The sequence below is a fragment of the Pelmatolapia mariae genome, linkage group LG16_19 (assembly GCF_036321145.2).
Source record: "Pelmatolapia mariae isolate MD_Pm_ZW linkage group LG16_19, Pm_UMD_F_2, whole genome shotgun sequence".
Classification (NCBI taxonomy): Eukaryota; Metazoa; Chordata; class Actinopteri; order Cichliformes; family Cichlidae; genus Pelmatolapia; species Pelmatolapia mariae.
This window is the reverse complement of record NC_086241.1, coordinates 51,164,090-51,183,877: the sequence shown is the minus strand read 5'-3', so window position 1 is coordinate 51,183,877 and position 19,788 is coordinate 51,164,090. Positions and strand designations below refer to the sequence as shown.

At 42.7% G+C, this 19,788-nt stretch overlaps 1 protein-coding gene across 3 annotated transcripts in view; it reads left to right on the top strand.

The window, feature by feature from the left end:
* Window positions 1-1,717: 1,717 nt before the first annotated feature.
* Window positions 1,718-19,788, top strand: part of eml1 (EMAP like 1) — a 41,672-nt gene continuing 23,601 nt past the window's right edge. For all 3 annotated transcript variants that reach the window (XM_063499574.1, XM_063499573.1, XM_063499572.1), the window contains exon 1: window positions 1,718-2,359. In XM_063499574.1, coding sequence (XP_063355644.1) covers window positions 2,293-2,359 — 67 coding nt within the window. In that variant the 5' untranslated portion in view covers window positions 1,718-2,292. The remainder of the gene's footprint in view (window positions 2,360-19,788) is intronic.

Genomic DNA, 19,788 nt, shown 5'->3' with positions numbered 1-19,788 from the left:
CAGACCCTCTAATCTAGATCCCACATCAGACCCTGCAGTGAGATGCTATAATGGGATTTACCATAATCTGAGCCCCTTCAGACAAAACACCACTGTGACCTGCAGTCTTTCAGAACAAAGCACAAAGGGTGTTTACTGTGCATGTTTTGCTTGTTCTTCTAGCAGGGAACTGCACGGAATTCCTTGTTTTATCTCAATCAAAACACTGGATGTTGTACTACTCAGGACTGAAAATACACAGCTGTATATTAATGCAGGACAGCTGGGTGCACAGTTATATTCTGTGGTTGTTGATAAGAATATTAACTGAAGACAGTGCAGAGGTGAGAGTTTTTATATTGTAACATTCTTGCGAATAAAGAGCGAAAATGCAGCACGGGTCTACAAAGAGCACCTTGTTTCCTTGCATAATCCTGTCTGCTGGTGAGCTTAGTCGATCTGCCGTGGGCTCGATGTTATTGTGTAATAAGTGAAGCCGAGTGCAATGTTTTCCCCGAGGAGGGCCTCGAACCGTAAACTGATCACTGCATGCCTTTCATCCTCCTTTTAAAAGGTCAAATCTAGCAGGGTCACCTTTAAACCAGAGATATCGTGACAGGTACCTGCACCAACAGAGCATCATGTTGACTGATAGTATCACATGTTCTGGACTGCTATGAAAAACATCACGTATCCTTTCATGGGCTCACCCCTCTGCTCTCTTTAGAGCTTCCCTGCCTTTGTGTGACTTTTGTCGGCTTTGCCTTGTGATCTCGGCGAAAAAAAATGGGGGAAGTGTTTCCGACACGAATATAGGCCACAGACACTCTGTGTTCTTAGGCTTTATTAGTTTTCCCTTCAAGCCTGAATTATAAATAATGCAGTGAGACCCCTCCTCTCGTGCACATACAAAACCCTCTCTCTGTGTCTCTTTTTTTCTATAGGGTACCCCCACCCTCACAAAACTCCCACCCTGCTCACTTTTTAATTTGCTCCTTCTTTCTACACCCAGCACCCTCCTCAAGCACCACTCAATTTCTTTTTCCTCCTCCCCCCTCTACCCTCCATTTATTTCTCTCTTTCCTCAATCCCCTATAGTCTCCCTTTCATTCTCTCCCCCTCTCATCCTTGTTTTAAGGAACCCTCGGTCTCTGTGCAGTCTGCAGCAGGGAAGATAAGACGGACAGAGGACAGAATGATAATCGTGTTTAGTCACAGCTGAGATCCCCTTGGCAAGGTTCAGCTCAAACGCTTGGAGGAGGTGACGTCGGTTTTGTTGTGGTGTGTCCCCATGTGACTCCGTACTCACACATACAGTATATGTGATGTTGCTGTGCATGTGAGAGCAGGAGGATAACATACCAGCTACTCTATGCTGACTTCTCTTTCAGCTCTTTTTTTCTCCTGCCTCCTGTCTAATCTCTTTTTTCTTCTCCCCAATGCCCTTGTCTCATTCTTCTCCCACTTTGCCCTTGCTTCTCCATATTTCCCCGTCTGCTTTCTTTCTTTCTTCCTCTGTTTCCTCTCCTGCCATTCCTCCTTTCTCTTGAAGTCTCCTTCCCCTACCATGTCCTCTCTTCTCCCCTTTCCTCCTCTCCTCCGCTCTGCTCCAACTAAAGCTGGAGGAGGAGGAGGCTGTAGCTGACAGGCCCAGCCCCCTGCGCTCTGACTCGTCCACGCTGTGTGTGACAGGGGAAGGCTGGGCTGTCCCGAGCATTATCTTAACACTCACACAGCTCCTGACACACAAACATACACACATATACACAGCGACTGCCTGTGCCAGAGCTCGCCTGCGCTGTCAGCTCAAGCCCTCTTAAAGCTGTTTTTTTTTTCTTCTTCTCTCTCTCTCTCTCTTCTGGAGATCAGCGAGAGCTAACGACACACAGCTGTCTCTCCTGAACGCTGGAGAAATAAGGACAAGAGGAGCCAGGAGAAGGGAAGGAGAGGACGATCACAGGGGAAAAGAAAAAGAAAACCCGACCGGCAGCCTCTTAACTTGTGTCCCTGTTCAGTCATTCTTCTGCAGGGAGTGTTTTCTGCTGTAGTTCAGGACTTTTCTTTTCTTTTTTTGTGAGAGAGGGGGATTGGAAAAGAAGAGGGGCTGGAGTTCACATGACATAATCGGAGTGAATGGGTTGCCATGGTGACTCACCCAGGGAGCCTGACCCGTACAGAGTGAATGGAGGGAGCGCCTTGGACGCCAAGTGAGCGATAAACTAAAGTAGGGGAGTCACCAGAGAGAGAGAGAGAAGGAGCGAAGGAGTGGTGGGATACCAGAGGGAGCACAGAGGTGCCGAGCAGAGGCTGAGAATGGAGGACGGTTTTTCCAGCTACAGCAGTTTATATGACACCTCATCACTGCTACAGTTCTGCAACGGTAAAACTAAACTAACCCTTCATATACTCCCATCCCTCTCTACTATGAACTGCATGCTGCTTTCTGGATTTGACATGTCACTAGCTGACTGGTGTGACTTGACACCCTGCAGAGGTGTTAGATGTTGCAGACATGAGCTGTTTTTTTTTTGTAAAACTATAATATTTTCTATCATTGTTTAGATCTGGATGCTCTTCAATTGATTAATCACTAGACTTACTGTCAAACAGACGGATGTTTAAGTCAAAGCAGGCGCTCCCGGGTTGACATTTACAGGATGAAAGAAAAACTAAAAGCACTGCAGATTTAACAGGAAGTGTTTGAAATCAAGGCCGGGGTGATGTCAACGGCCTCCATCAGGAGAGAGCTAATAAACAAAGAGGAAGGGAGGATGAGAAACAGTCCTTTCCTCACAGCGCTGCCCCGGCTCTGCTCGATGTGATGAAGGGTTTGTTATGAGTATATACACTGTGTACATATTCTGCAGTTTGCAGAATGAGACAAAATGGTGTGACAGAACAGGACACTCCTGCTCGCCTGCTGTAACGTGATTTATTTGCTGGCACAGGGAGAAACCGTACTTCAGGCTGATAATGTTATGGGTGGGAGAGGGTGACTCAGGGAAGAGCGAAGAGCAGCATGACACATCAATATTAGGATTCATTTCCAAGAAGCGCCCATTCTTCTTGACGACTGAGCCCTCGTGTGAGATATATGCTCAGTTTATGTATTGACAGCATACTTTAAGTGATCCCAGTACAACAGGACAGTTTTTTCTTTTTAATAATGTCCTGTTTTCGAAAGCAATTTCACTGTACGGCTCAGTTTGTTCATAGCGTCACTGCTGGTGTGTACCAGCTACAGTGACACACACATAAGGGGATTATCCCCAACACAACCTGTGTGTGTGATATGGAGCAGCAGAGGGGTTTTAAACCACACTGTTTTGTTGTTGTTACTAACATGTGCTTTAAAATGTTAATCACATGGAAAGGGGGAACACTCACTTCATTCTCTTTTATTGTGCTTGTCCGTAGCAGTGACTGTGATGTCGTGGTTAGTCAGCTTAACCCGCTGCTGAAGGATGGAGTAACATAATTGCCATTGGTGGATAATGAGAAAATCAATAATATTTACTGTGCTGTGTAAGCACCAGCAATCAGTGAGATGAGGGGAATACCACTGGCCAACCGAGCAAATCAGAGGTGTGGAATTGCACTGACGTATGTCCCGGCAGGGTTACTGGTCGCTTCAGTATTTTAATGCATAACTGATGAGGTGAAACTACTTAAAAGCTTTCACCCCGTATGGATTTCCTTTATTAAATTTATAGCCAGCCACAGCAGCTTAGATACAGACAAAGAGGGGGGTAAAAAGGGGTAAGAGAAGGGTATCGAGTGGAGAAGAAAGGCATCTTCATCCATAAATGTGTTTTCTTTTTACCCTGTTTACCCTTAGGAAGTCCTTTTATAAGACTTGGAGGAAAACTGGGCACCATTACAGGGTTACAAAAATGATCAAATCAGGCATAACAAAACCAGCTGTTGGATAAAACAAAGCACTTAAGTATGTAATACAAAATCCCTTGAACTCACAGAAGCAGAATAATGAAGCCCTAGTGCAAAATAGGAGACTGATTAAAAATGGTGCTTCATTTTTCCTGGTGTCTACAGTCACAGGGAATAATAAGGAACAAGGATATGTGAAAAAAGACGAGGCATCAGGCCAAATCTAGTTTGTACATGATCGAATGTTTCCTGGTCATTCCTGTGTGATGAGTAAAGTGCTGTCAGTGCCAGTGATAAGAAGAGACATTGGTTTGGTTGGACTGACCTGAAAAACAGGTGTAGCAGCGAGTGTAGAAGAACAGGAGGCCTGCAGTTTCCCACTAGGAATTGCCTGACCTTTATAGCAGTGGCAGGTACGGCTTTTCTGATGTGTCAGACTCGAGGTTTAGTTTTAGTGACAGGTGAAAAACTGTGATGTTGGAGCAGTAAAGGACAGCTGCACCACATTACCACTTCACTGGCTTGAGTTACTCCATGCTAAATGATTTTTTCCCTCTCTTCATGCTGCACGTTTTGCCAAGTCATGACCGTGAACAGATTCGAGTTGTCCAACACCGCAAGGTTGTTCATGTTAATTTTCTGAAGGGATGTCAGTGAAGTAAGACATGCCGCTCAGAGGCTGTTGCCAGGGATTTTCCGACCTCTACCTTCTCGCTTTCTCTCGCTGCCTCGCTACACAAACGCACACACAAACTGAGGAAGCAGCATCTTGCTTGTTGTTTTGACAGTCCGCTTAGTGCATGAGCTTCACTTTAAACCAAAAAAAACAGAAAATAAATCTGTGTTTGTGGCGGTCCAAGTTGGATCTATTGTGTGCATGGAGTGTACTCACACATCTGCTCGGCCACTGTGGGCTTTGTTTGGTCCTGTAGGCCAAAATGACATCATGCTGCTCTGCTTCTGCCGTCCAGCTGAACCCAGATCAGCAAAAGTCAATGATGTCATTCATTCCCCTCTTTCTTTTTTTTTCATTTCTCTGGCCCGTGTGTTGTGGAGCATCCAACCAGACTAATGTTCAGAGACTAGGTCAGCTAAACTGCAGAACCGCGTTCAGGCTGCACGCTTTGTCCTCGGGAGCTCAGGGCTATCTCAGGCTAAATGAAAATTAGCTCCATTACACTGTCATCACACACAGGTGAAGAAGGACGTGAATCCTTTTTTTTCCTTTTAAAAATCTCATTTCAAACACCTTAGTTCTGCAGAAGAGGACAGTTTACATTGAATTAGCCTGTTTTCTTGGGCTGGTAATACGATTGCTGATATCCTGAAGTCAAACTGGCGTGGTTCTTGCCCATTTTAAGTGAGTGTTTGTGCATCACTTCCAAGTGCCGTCCCAGTGGTTTCCTGTTCTGCCTGCATATACTTCATTATTCACACATATGGTCTAGATTTCTTTAATAACACGATTTTGACACAGCAAAAGAAATCTGACTGCAGCATGAAACTGCAGCATGTAGATGGCACAGCTAAAACATCCAAAGCCACCAGACTAAAACATCAGTTAATGCGATTCCTTAAAATCCAGTAAATCCAGCTCACTTACAACAGTATAATACTGATGATGACATGCTGAGGTTCATCGCAGAGGGTCCAACATCGCCATTCTAACCATTATTAATCACCTGTTCATTTATCTTTTGAGCTAATAAAACCTGATTAAACATCTCTTTATGTCTATGCTCCACGCTGGCAGTGAGCGCGCTCACCTAACCATCACTGGCTCCTTGGCAACTTAACACACCAGCAGCAGAGGGGGCAGGGCGAAGAAGGAAAGACTGGAGCCAAAAAAAAAAAAAAAACATAAAGAAAACATCCCGGTAACAGTTCATAAGAAAAAATAAGGATGTTAGAATTAGTAGGAGGGCAGACGGATGGAGCAGACGTGTAGGGGAAGAGGGAAATTAATAAAGACGGAGAACGCTTTGATGTTTGTTGGAGGAATCGTGATACGCAGCAGAGGTGACACGACTTCACCCAGTCTCCCCCACTTCTTGGCTGTGGCTCTGTGGGTATCTCCATCCAAACCCTGACTGATGATGGCACGTGGAGAGGGATTAGGATTAAAGCCCTGCTCACGTTACCATCCACAGTAGCCAAGGAGGGATGGCAGAGAGGAGGATGAGGTGAATGTATTTGTGTTAGAACAGTTGGAGTCCATTTACTTTTGAAAAGCCAGTTCAAGTAGTTTCTTCATTTCTCTTTTGCATATCAATTATGGACCCTTTACATGTTTTTCGTTTCCCTGCTTTTCTCTATTCTGACTTTATTTAATCCTTTATTTCTCCTCGATTATTCCATATCCATCTATCCAACTATCCATCAAAGCCTACTAAAACCCACTGCAAACTGGCCTGTGCTCTGAAATTTCCTCCACTCTGATAAAACTGCACAAAAACATCAATGCAGAAACATTAAGAGGAAAGTATTAGGAAATGATGTGTCTCTGTGCCATCAGTCATCTGTAACTGCCCTACGCATAAAGCAGTCTAATAAATATCGACGTGAATGGGTTAACTCGTCCAAAGCTGCTGATTCATGCAAAGTTTGATATTGATTTCCTATGGCCGTGTCAGTGAGAGCACACACACACACACACACACCACTCTCTATTTAGTCTTTTTTCCCTCTCTCAAGCCCAGCGCGCCTGGAGTTCTTTCATTTCTAAAACTCTGACTCTTCTGCCCTTCGCTTCTCGAGCTCTTCCCCTCTCCCTCATCCCTACGTCAGACTTTCTCATGCTCTTTGTTTGATCTTGTGCGAGTGCCCCAAGTGGAGCTTAGAGTGCTTTTCTGTTTTGTGTTTTTTTTTTTTTAATCTGCAGACAGTCAGATATTGAGCCAGGCCACTTAGGCTTCAGTACTCACGAGTCACCCCGCCCCCCAGCCCCTCTCTACTCCTTATCTCCCTCGTTTTTTTTCTCACTTTTCTCCTGATAAGCTTTGCCTCGCACTTTTTTCTTGAATAGGGGCACATTGGCTGCTAACAGATAAAAAAGAAAAGTGGCTCTGTACATACCGTCATTGAATGTTTGTACGTTTACAGCTACATCGAGCTGCTTTTGAGATTTGTGAGAAATTCATGCCTCCTATGTAATACGAACTGTTCATTTCACGGCAGCCTTGACGCAGCTATTCATGAAATCTCTATCTTAAATACTTCTAAATATGGCATCCCGTAGTGTGCACTCCACTGTGTGCACAGTGGAGAATTTATCTGCGTATTGCAGCATGTTGTATAAAACCTGCATGGAAGAGGAAGATTAGGCCATGAGCCAGGATCCCACTGAGCAATTTTTGGCACAAATGTGTCCACCCTCAGTTATATAGCATGTTACTGACATCTGTCGAGTACATGCATACATGCAGAGGTCAATGAAAAGCCAAATCTGCCTTAAAAGTCAAAGGAATAGTACAAAGTATGTCTATAAGGTTATGTATGAAAGAAAGAAACGTGCATGGCACACAGTAATGTATTCCTTTGTTATCTTAGTTGACCCGCTGATCAGTTAGGCTTTAAAATGTTTCATCTCTATTTCTGCAATTCAAATTTAACTGCTTTATATTACAACATAAGGTGCTTGAGACATGATATTTTCTTATCTAATTATGATTTGTAATCACATGAGGAGAAAATATAACATATGTGTACCCAGTATATTAAAGATCTGTCTTTACTTCACTACTTTCTTTCAGGGGTACTTCCTTTCTTCTATAAAACGGAAAGCTCTTTTGACTCTAGGCTAAGTAAAATATAGCTTTATCCCTGCTTTTCCTTTTTATTGAGACATGTTGGGCTCTTTTAGGTGCTCAGATATTGTTGTATGATTATCTGCAGAACAGTCACTGGAAGCAGCTTCTTGGAGAGCAACTAGGAATTAGATGAAATTTTTGTCAAGTGTTTCCTCTCTTCTCTGTCTACCATTCTTCTCTTTTCCTCCACTGACACACATCCAAGCAGCCTCATCTCATGACCTACTAAAACAATCAGGCATGTAAAGTAGGACCGTGTGAGTTCCTGTGCTAAATATATACACTGACTCCGTGTATATGTGCGTGTGCATCTCACTAATGCTTCTGGCAGAGTACTGCTCTCTGTTATGTATGCGCTTGTGGTTGTGTATGAGTGTCTATGTGTCCGTTTTCAGGTTCAGTGTGCACATGTGCGTGCATAACCTTCCAATGTCAGTACAGGAGGCATGCAGGCAAGCATGAGTCTTTGAACGGTATGTCGGGGATGCATAAAAATACCCCTAAAAAGTGCCAGAAACAAGATCATGTACTCCATCAGTGAGTAGGATGCTCTCAATCTGCACTGTAACACTAAATGTGCTCAGCAGAGCGCAGAATTTTACCTGTGGGGGAGGGTGACCACTAATAAATCATTCAGGTCAGCAAAATCCCAAAGATGTGGCATTATTTTTAGTTTTTGCTTCATGCTCAAAGTATTCCCAAGGCTGTTGTTCCCAATCAGAGAGATATAATGCACAAAGGATTTGGTTATGTATTCTTTAATCTGAATGTTACACCAAAACATAAAGGTATTTAAATCAAGTTACTATGCAAATTATTTCCAGCGCAGATCATCTGCGCACTGGTATGTGTATATGCATTCATGTGCACACATGCATGTCTGTATGTGAATGTCTGTACATGGATCTCACTCTTAATCCTGCACCACCAAACCCTCTTAAAGTAATTAAAGATCACTTCTGTAACCTGGAAAAGATGAGTGTAGGTTTGACTGTGTTGTGCAATTATTTCTATAAGCGTATTGATTCTTCACGGACCAAAGATTTGGCAACACCTCTGTTTTTAAACCTTGGCCGGTTGTAAGGTGAATAGATATAATTAACCTCCTGGTATCCGTGGTGCAGCTCCCAGGGGCTGCTCAGCACTCTAATTGGTCTCTTACATCTGCTGTTAATGGAAGAACGAAGGGGAGAGCGCCAGCTCTGAGTGTGAGGGTGTATCCCCCATTGCATGCATTCAGCCGGCCTCTAACAGATGGGCTGGGGAAAAGAGGAGAATCCCATTAGAAATTCATCAAGATCACAGGTGCAGAGATGAGAGGAAAGGGGTTTTTTGGGTTGTTTTCTTGTCTACTGACAGTCCAATTTTGTTGTTAGATGGCACTTGTTTTGGTCCAAAAATGCTTTTGATTCTTTGCTTTCAGTTCTAGGACAGCTACCAGCGAGTGATTTCAGGACTCCTTCATGGTGGGCGTGCATGTCACATTTTGCTCTTACAATGGAAGCATAGATGTTTTCAAGACACATTTCACAAGAGAAAAATCAACAGTTATAGAGGCAGAAATCTATTGCTGTCAGACTCCTTCTCAAAGCCAGAGTGTCAAAACTGTACCGGTGTATCATCACAAAGGCCAAGTGGTGGTGGATGGGTGTAGTCCAAGCAGTAGTTGGTGTGGTTGTGTCTGGTGTGAGACTATGACGAGATGGTCTCTAACTTTTACCTTAAAAATTTGTTTGTCTCTGTATGTGTCCTGATGGCAAACTGTGGGGCTGTAACAGGACTCGGCAGGTGTTTATAAGGATGTCTGTGGCTAGATGTTAAAGATGCCGCTGATCCAAACGAGATGTACTAAGAGCATCTGAAGTATGCACACATTGCAATTTGTATGCTCTAACTCTGGCTGATGTATGAACATTAAATATTATAGAAGCTTAGTGAAGTCGTGATTGTGGTTGGTTTCCTCCCAAGACTGTGTCATAGACCCAGTGTTTGGTCATGTTCTCAAATTTGGAGTCCTCAATGAATATGTTTGCAGGTGAGTTTCTATTTAGATTTTTCCTGCATTTTCCAGAGTTTAGAGTTTAGGTTTTTGTGTTTGTCGTGTCTATGGATTCGTGCTTTGATTTTCTTAATGTTCTACCTTTGTTCCATTCTATTATGTGTTTGTTTTTTGGTATTTTTCTGTTTTACTTTGAAAGTCAGTTGCCTCTTGAGTCTTTCTTTGATTTTTGCCTGAATTGTCCATAGGTGGATGCCATTCTCCAGTTTCTCCACTTACCTCTGTGTATAAATAGTCCCGTTCTTCCTCCTAGTCTTTGTCACAGTCCTTGCATTTTCCTATAAAAGTTGGTCCTGGCTACCTGTAAGGGATTCTGTTGTGACCTGAACAATGATTTAATAAGTCTACCTTAAATCTAGCGTCTTCAGTATATGGTCTGATTTAAGAGTGGACACCCGTCATAGACAGACTGACAAAAAAATGCTAATTGGTCAAATCAGTGAACTAGGAGAAGAATTTAAAGGATGTTTTGGTCCTCCTAAACTATTTAGAGCAGCCACTGAAATTAAGAAACTGCAAGTACTGCTTCTACTTTTACTCTTTAGTTTATTCAGTTTTGAAGCCAAAGAAGATCATGAGACCATAACTCTTTAATAGCTCTTTTCCACCTTTATAGTGCCAACAATGTTTTATTACAGCTCACTGAATTGCGTGTTTATCTAATCAGATGTTTGAACCATTCATTTCATCAGAAAACTGTACAAAAATGTGTCTCACATAATCTGCTTAAACTCCCCTGTCTCATCTGTGGCTGCAGGGAGAAGAGAAAATCTAATAATGTGGCCTGTCAGGTTCACTTGTCAGGTTCACTCAAACTAAATACAGTTGGATGTGACTCAGGTTTTTAGGTGCTGTCAAAACTCCAAAACTGCAAACAGAGCTGGTTTAGTAGATGGCAAGAACAGAGAATAATAATAATTTTAAAGTTAAAGCGAATATACTGAAAGAGACATGTAGTATTTATAGGGCAGAATCCAGACACTGAGTTACAAACAAAGGAAAACCTCTGATTACACACCAAAGTCTGTTTGTAATAATTCTCCTCAGTTTTGTTCTGTAATGATCTTGTTTGCTGCCAGCAGTGCCACTGTATGTTCTCTCCCCTCCAGATGGCAGATATACGATTGGCCTGTGCTCAGTGTGGCAACAGTCTCTGGCAAACTGTCTCTCTGTATGTGTGTGAGACCATTTCTGCACCATGGAAATCTGGTATCCCATAACAACAATGTTACTGGATGGGACAACACCAGTATACACACACTGGATGGAACAAGTATCCCGCCTCCTGTTCCTTCCTGGTTGTTTGTTACTGCGGGACAAAGCCGTGTTTTATGTAGACGAAGGCTGAGACTGAGAAACGGGCTTGTGTTGGAGCCTGGAGCTGCTGCCAACCATGACTTTGTGCTTCTGTGGTCTGCTTCATCCCTAAAAGTCACAGCAATAAAAAGGATGTCTTTCTTCGGCTGTTTATTACCGTTTTATTTTTATTCAGATTTAGACAGGGATGTTATATAAAGTTCAGCATATTGCTTTGTAAGTTCAGAAGCTGAGGCTTCATGTCTCATATATAGTATTTGATATATTTTTTCTCACTTACTGTGTTAAATATTAAAGTTCATGATAGTAACATTAGAAAACGACTGAAGTTTGCCATGTTTAAAACATCTTGGACAGGCAAGATCAAAATAAAGATGTTTGGCCATAATGTACAAAACCAAACACAGCATATCAACACAAACACCTGATACCAACTGTCAAACACGGTAGAGGAGGGATGATGAATTGGGCTTGTTTTAAAGCTGGGCACCTTTCAGTCATCGAGTTAACTACAAACTTTTCTGCATATCAAAGTATTCCAGATTCAAATATAAGGCCATCTGTTTGGCAGCTAAAACTTGGGCCAAATTGGGTCATGCAACATCTGATTGAAATGTTAGAGCTTGATCTTAAGAGAGCTGTGCGTGAACGAAAGTCTGCAAACCTCAATGATGTGTTAGTCTCATTGTTTTCTCTGATATATATATATATATATGATTCCTGCAAAACTAAGGCAATTTAAATTAATGCTTCCAATTTTGTTTGTTTTTTGGTTTTGGTTTTTTAACCAAGCAGTAAATAATAGCAGGCTAACGTGCTAAACTAAGATAGTAAGCATCTCAGCATGAGGATATCAGAGTACAATACTGGCTGTAGGCTTATATATGTGTTTGCAATAGTTTAATTCTAATAATAATAATAGTAAGAAGAAGATTTCTAATTATGAAGCTTTGGCAGTGTTTGAGAATGTCTAGATTTCATGTGTGCACATTGCGGTTTGTTCCGATGGAGCTTTCAGGCTTCAGCTACATCTTACGGTGCGTTCACACCGAACGCGATAGGCGCGAGCGAAAACGCCCCAAACGCCCCTAATTTGACGCGTGCACATTCGCACCTCAACGCGTGTCCAAGAAAAATCCATCGCGCCGCAAAATTGCATATTTTGACGCGCGTGAACCGGAAATGTGGGAGGAATGTGGGAGGAAGTTGTGCCAGATGTGTTGTGCTGCAGATGTCCTCTGAATAAACACATTATCTTGTTAGCGGAAAGGTATTTGTACATCAGTGGGAAAATAACGGGACAGTAGGCGGGCTTGCTAGCTTTTGTGCGGCTTCATCGGGTCAGTCTGAAAATTAAAAAGAAGAATGAATGAACTTACCAGGTTGCCCAATCTCCTCACTTATGTGCCTCCAAGCTAGGTCCTTTTTATTCCTGTCTCAGCAGAAGTAGCAGCTAGCATCATATAACTCTGGATGATTAGCCACGGCACTGATGAGCTTTTCCTCCATACTGAATGACGAATGAAGGGCTTTGGCTGGATCTGCCACTTTGACCTAGTTACAGCCACGTCACCAGGCTCCTGATTGGTTGTCGCGGCGCGATTTGACGCCAGAGTTCAGATTTTCCAACTCGAGCGGTTGGCGCGATACGCGCGTGTGCACAAAATGCAACACAAGATCTGACACGCGTGGTTTTCTTCGCGAGTCAAACGCGCCAGACGCGCTACACTGACGCGCGTTTCAGGCGTTTTGGCGTTTTCGCGACGCAAATCTGCTTCCGAATTTTCGCCGGACGCGCAATCGCGTGTCATCGCGCTCTTTCCATTGACTTTACATGTAAACCTGACGCTCTGGCCGCCTCTATCGCGTTCGGTGTGAACGTACCGTTAGTCTATTGACGCTTCAAGTATCCCACACTCTGAAAGCCCCACCTCTTGAAACAGTCTACCACTAGGAGTTAATCTCTAATTGGGCGAACAGCGTGGACAAGAGCAAGAAAAATGAGGGGGATAAATGCTAGAGAAAGATAATAAAAACATTTTACTGCCAAGTCCTCTTTAAGTTTAATCCTTCAGTCTCACGTTTTCTTCCCACAGTCAATTTATTTCCTGCTTTGTTTCAAGAATTCATCCCACAAGACTTTCAGGAGAGAGGAGAGCAGACAAATAGAGGGGTGAAAGAGGTTAGAGACCGAAGGAGAGAGAATACAAATTCAGCCTGCTGCTAAGCTCAAACCCCCCAGAGTTTAAGGATCACTAGCATTGAGCAAGATCTGCTCCACAAATCCAGCATAATCCCTCTGCCACACTGTGACCACTTCCTCTTTGACAGAGGAGAGTGTGTGTGTGTTGGAGGGAGTGTGTTTGTGTGAAGCCGAGTGTTGGGATTGGAGTTCATGTATGTCATGTGCTCGAGGTAAATCTGCCTTGATTAGGCCTCTTTTATATAGTTTCTTTTTCTTTTTTCTCGACTGTCTCTTTCTAAATCACTGGGGAATTACAGGGCTTGAGCAGGTGTTTATATTTGTTATTTCAGATCCTCTCACATCTGAAACACACAGCCATGTCCTGGCCTGAGGCCTTGTTGTTACGGAGACGTTGTGGTTGACAGCGACTGAATTTGATGTTGTTTGTTGTAATGTTGACAGCAAATACCACATGGTTAAATTGGACCTATTGGTGGGCTGAGCTTCAGTGCTCACGGCCTGAAACGGTCTGAAACTGAGGATTGATGACTTGTAAATATGCTGACTTCATTACAGAAAAGTTCCGTGTTTAATATGGACATCCACTGAAACTGTGTATAGTTACGTAGTCTAGATATGTGACGGAATAAAGGAAAAAAATGCGCAATAAGCTACTTTAACGTGGATTGTGGAGACAAGTTTAAGAGATTTATGAGAAAAGCCTTCCATTTTTTCTGCCTTCCTCCATTTCTCTAATAATTGGTGTGCAGTCCCACAGGAGGCAGGGGAATAGTACTGATGGTGTTTAATACATTATCTGATCAATCAATCAGAAAAATAAGCAGCACTTAACACCATCTATTCGTAAATCACTGCCTCCAGCATTTCAGCTCCTGTGCAGTATATCTGTTGGATGTGTGTGTAGATGTGATGGTGAGAGGAGCAAGGTGGAGCTAGCTCCCGTCTGACCTCACTCTGACCCCAGGAAGGATGTAGCTGATGTCAGGAAGGAAAGGTTTAACATCATCTTACAAGGACAGTAGGATCTCACTTCATACCCCTGTTTGACCCAGACACATGCTTTCTGACCCCTGTGATTGCACAGACACACACTTACACATGCACACAGCTCCATCTTTCATTCTTGTCTTTGTCAGCCTATTTGGGATCTTTCAGTGCTACCGTTTTGACAAGACAAAGAAGCTTTTCCTCCGTTGTTTATCATCTCCATCTTCCTCTCAGTGGTTTCTCTTCTTTAATCTCCTCCCAGGTTGCCTGTGAGGGCTTCCCTTTCTCTTATCCACCTCTAGATATTTATTACCTCTTAAGCCCCGGTCAGGCAAAAGCCCTCAGCGTTAGCTTGTAAACTGCATCTGTCTCCCTAATCTGACCAGTTGATTAGCTAAAGCTATCAGGTCCCCTGCTCTCTCCTGCAGGTGACACAGGGGATTGATGGGCTTTTAAGTAACTCTCAGTCTGTTGTTTCTCTCTTTTCTCATTTTTCTCTCCAGTCTGTAACTGTAACTAAACTCTCCGACCTCCTGACAGGCACCTGATGGATCATTTCAGTCGTCCCTGAGGCACACTGTAACTGTGTAAATGCGTCACTTTTAAGCACAACACTTTTCTTGTCTTGTACTTTGCATAACATTAGAAAAAAAATAATCATCATACATGTTATTAGTCTTCCATTTAGTTCTAGTCTTGTGCTGAAGTGCCCTGAAAGTTGACATTAAGTTATCATGAGGTGGTAACAAATGTGTAAAAGTGCCATCATTAGCTGAAATTCAGAACTAATTGTCAAAGTAGCATGTTGATTTGCTACATTAAGGTAAATATGCTAAAAATATGCTAACATCACACCCACGTTTCATCAGAGTGCTTACTGAAATTAGCATTCAGGTCAAAGCACCACCTGCTCTGTGATCACGGCCACAGACCCACCTTTATTCTCTCTCATTTCGCTCTGTATTTCTCGTGCCTGTCCTTAAATCGCTGCCTCCTTTAATTCCTTTGTGCTCCTCAATGGTGATAAAGTCCAGACCTCCATTAGTGAATCATGCTGAAGACTGGTTGTTTATTAAGTGTGACTCAATTTGGAGCAGCTGAACTGGCGCTGTGGCAGTAACACCACCTGGTCTATGTGCATCTGTGTTGTGAAATTAAAAAGGGGAAAAAAAGAAAAAAAAAAAGCTGGCAAGCTGGAGCACAAGCAAGTAACAAAAAGATGCACCGAAGCTGCAGAGATATCAGATCTGCCCTTCTGCCTGAAAAACAGGAATAGTTGTCAAAATGTTGTGACAGCCGGCTTCCTGCAGCCTCTCGCTCCTTTGATCTGGTGGTTCTCTGCAAACACTGGTTGCGGCTTTTTCGGTACCTCCCATTGTGGCGCAGCTTAACCTGGCAGCTGAACTTTCCATCAAATCAGTTTAGCTTTATTGTTTGGATCTTCTGCACCGCTGAGAGAAAAGAAAACAGACATCAATCACTCTGTTTGTCAGCGGGTTATTGGCAAAGTGAGCATGAGTGCTCGAACACATGGTGAGACAGCTGCTAGCATGACATTTCCTCCAAGGGAATGTCCCTAACCTTGTCTTTTTTCCCTTCCTCGTGTCTGTGTGTGCATTCATATCCTTACATATTTTACATATTGAAGGAGTGACTCAGCTAAAAAAGCTGCTGCAGAATTTATGAGGCTGCTGTGCTTTGCTCCCCTTTATGCTCGTCATAAGCATTTTCCACATCTATTTTTACTCCTTTAGCGTATCGATTCTTTGGAAGGCACGAGTCCAGAAGAAGGGGAAATGAGTCAAAGCATGTGTGCCCTCCTCCTCCTCCTCCAGTGTTCATTATTGATGACAGTGAGGTCAGTAAATAAGGCGGAGATGCAAGCGGGAGTGTTGGGTTATTTTAGAGCTGTAAAAAAATTAACTGAAGAGAGTTTTTCATTTAATCCCTGTGGCTGCTTATGGACAAGCACTTAAGCAGGCTGCTGGTTCTGCCAGAATCACATCTACTTGCAGGAGGAAGGTAATAGGGAGCAGGGTGTCAAAATGCATTACAGCGAGCAGACAGATGGGCTCTGAGATCCGCCTCGGATTTGTGACCCAGCCGGGTATTGACCAGATAACAAAATAGGGACAGAAAGAAAAAGTCAGATCGAAGCTGGAGCAGACTGACAGAAATGAAGTGATTTAAGCAGATGGCTGACAGGTGTGAATACCACACTGCTGCAGCAATCTTGTTTTGTGTTGATGGATTTGCTGTTAAATGAAGATTGACATCTTACTGATACTGAGTCTCTGGGCAGAAGGCATGTGACCGGAGCCCCAGACAGAGCTGTCACATCAAGAGCAAATTTAGCCAAATCGGCTCTGTGTGTGATTGCGCTGTCGGCACATAAGCATCACGCCATCAACACATATTCCTCCATATGAAAACAAACTTGTCTGACCTTTGCCGATTCTGGTTGTAGCTGTAAACATGTTAGTGGGCGTTAACTTGGCCCAGATGTTGGAAACAAGGCACAAAGTGGCATATGTTGGGATGGTAGCACAGGGCTGGGTGGAAACGGGGCCGTGACAGCCAGTCATTGTGCTTCGGTATTACACTGTCATTGTGTCAGTGTTGGGAGCAGACCCACGACAGATGCTCGACAGATAATAGAAGCGTTATCTCTGGATGTTCACTCAGCGACACACTGTTGCATGTAAATATGAACAAGGATTGCTTCAAAGAGAGAATCTCAGGTGAGCTAAATGTTATTAAGATCTGTGGAAAAGGCTTTGTCAGTGTGTGTGTCTGTGGAAAAGAAGGAGCGAGATTGCGATTTTGCTTATGAAACAAGAAAGCATATCCTTGGAGTAGAAATCTGTCTGTATGAGCGTATAATGAGACAGACATATTTCTCATTGAACCTGTAAAGCTTCTGCTGTCGGTGTAATGTAAAAGACTGCACACCTGCAGTTTTCATCAGATGCCATTTCTCCACAGCGGGGGTTTCATTATACGATTCTCACCAGGCGGTGAAAATATTAGACAGCGCATACAAATAATACCTATATCAAGTGTGTTACAGGCTTTAATGCCATAAAAAATACCTGTCACATGACCTGAATTCTAAAGTCAGCAACTCTGTTAAATCTGTTAACCACCAGTGTTTATAAGCGCTCTACTCTGGACATGGCGATAGTTGCTTGCTCAAATATCTTTTCACACATACTCATGGTTGAGGATGAATAATAACAACATTGGTGATCTCTGTTCCTCATTAGCAGGTAAACATACAAATAACCATTGGTTGGTTGGTGGCCATGAATCCTCATAGATATTTATCTCCCACTTAAAGTCATTTTAATTTAATAATAATAATAATGGATTGCATTTATATAGCACTTTTCGAGGCCCTCAAAGCGCTTTACAATTCCACTATTCATTCACTCTCACATTCGCACGCTGGTGGAGGCAAGCTACAGTTGTAGCCACACCAGCCCTGGGGCAGACTGACAGAAGCGAGGCTGCCATATCGCGCCATTGGCCCCTCTGGCCATCACCAGTAGGCGGTAGGTGAAGTGTCTTGCCCAAGGACACAACGACCAAGTTAGACAGAGCTGGGGATCGAACCGGCAACCTTCCGGTTACAAGATGAGCTTCCCAACCCCCTGAATCACGGTGTAATTAGAAGAGTTAAACTCCGACTTAGGCTCTTTATGTAATAAGTAAACAGGGTAAGACACCTATAAACACCTATTAAGCAGAAGAGAATGGACTGACAGGCTGGATGTTCTACTTGATCAATTCCTGACTTGTCAAAGAAGTCCATTGTGCCGGCTCAGGTGTGGGTATGAAAAGTGGAAGTCAGTAGTTTTTACTTTTAAACAAGTTTTTGACAGATTTCTAAAATATTTCTGTCTTCTTGGTTTTTTGACAGAAGGTCTAATAATTTTTTAAGCACTATACTTATGTTAGTCCAGTCTCAAAACACAGTTAGCATTATTATTGCAACGTTTCAGTGAAATCTCAAGTCAGCAGTAATGCTTTTGTGTGTAGCCGTGTGTGTCAACTGTAATTGCTTGATTCAGCCATTCTCTACGTATGCAGATTTCCATTTTATACTACAAGCTTCACGCGCTCCATCTGCTTAATGCGCCAGTTCATCATCTTGTCTAATCGAGGGGCTCCTTGACCGAAGCGATTCATAACCAGCTAACGGTGAATTTTGCTCGCTAATGGAATTTCCCACTTGTAAACAAATCAGTGAAATTGCCTTTCCGGCATGTTTTGACAATTAGATTACCGCGACTTCACTGGATCTTATGGGATTATACACTTATGAATACTTATGATGTAAAATTGTAAGAAAAGGAGTTTGACAGTCCAACAGTCGCACACTCTTTTGTGTTATTTGTGCTTAAATGTTTGCCATTCATTTTGGAAGAAAATTTAAATTTGAGTAAAGAATTATTTATTTCAAATGAATAATCAAGTATTACAGTTTCACTAACGACTCTTTGTTCTATTTAGATCATATTTAGTAGGAAGTTGTCTTTATGTTATTAGTGTCATCGATCCAAATGTGTGTTTTTATTTATCTAATTATTTTATGAAGCTAAAACTACTGCAGTTTTTCTGAATTTCTATCTATTTGGGGAACTCACGCCTCCGCAGAGCAGCTTTTGCTTCGTCTCAGAGTATCATCACACCCGTTTTGTTTCACCAGATTGTCTGAAAACAAACACATTTCAGTTTGTCTGAGACGCTGTTGCACTACATTGGTTGAGAATGTTATTTACAGAGGTCAGAAGCCTTTTTCACGATTTCCATAATGTCACCAAGCAGTCGGGGTCTAACGCAGATTCCCAGCAGAAACACGGCTGCAGATCTGCCTAATCACCAGATGCCTGCTCTCTAATGCATAATGCATCAGGCTGTTATTACAAGTCTGCAGGGAAAACACAGCAGTGATTTACATTAATATTTCATCAAACCCCTGTGACATCAAAGTCTTAATGGAGGAGACCCTGCATTAAGATGAGCGTGTGTGTGTGTGTGTGTGTGTGTGTGTGTGTGTGTGTGTGTGTGTGTGTGTGTGTGTGTGTGTGTGTGTGTGTGTGTGTGTGATCATTAATGAAGTGGACCCTGGTGGCCTATGCTTGGCCTTTATTAGTGTGTCAGGTGGAGAGGTGGTAATAATGTGTTAAGTTAGTTTAAGATCAGAGAACAGACACTAAAACCAGGCTGGCGAACGGTCTTCATAGTCAAAGATGCTGAAAGTATAAAAGGATAAAAGTGAGTTCAGGGTTTGAAAGTTGTAGCCGCCTGTACTCAGGAAATGTCTTCTGTTACCCAGCATGCCTGCAAATATGCTGATATGTAACTACGTTTGTATAAGCGTATATTAAAGCCTAGTAAAAAGGTATTTTTGACATTTTGAGACATGTATTTGCCTTCTCGCTGTAAATTAGATGATGAAATTAATAAAGCCACAGTGGATATTCCATGATTTCCCCCACAGCTCATTTTTGTGGAAACTGAATAAATGACACAGTAGT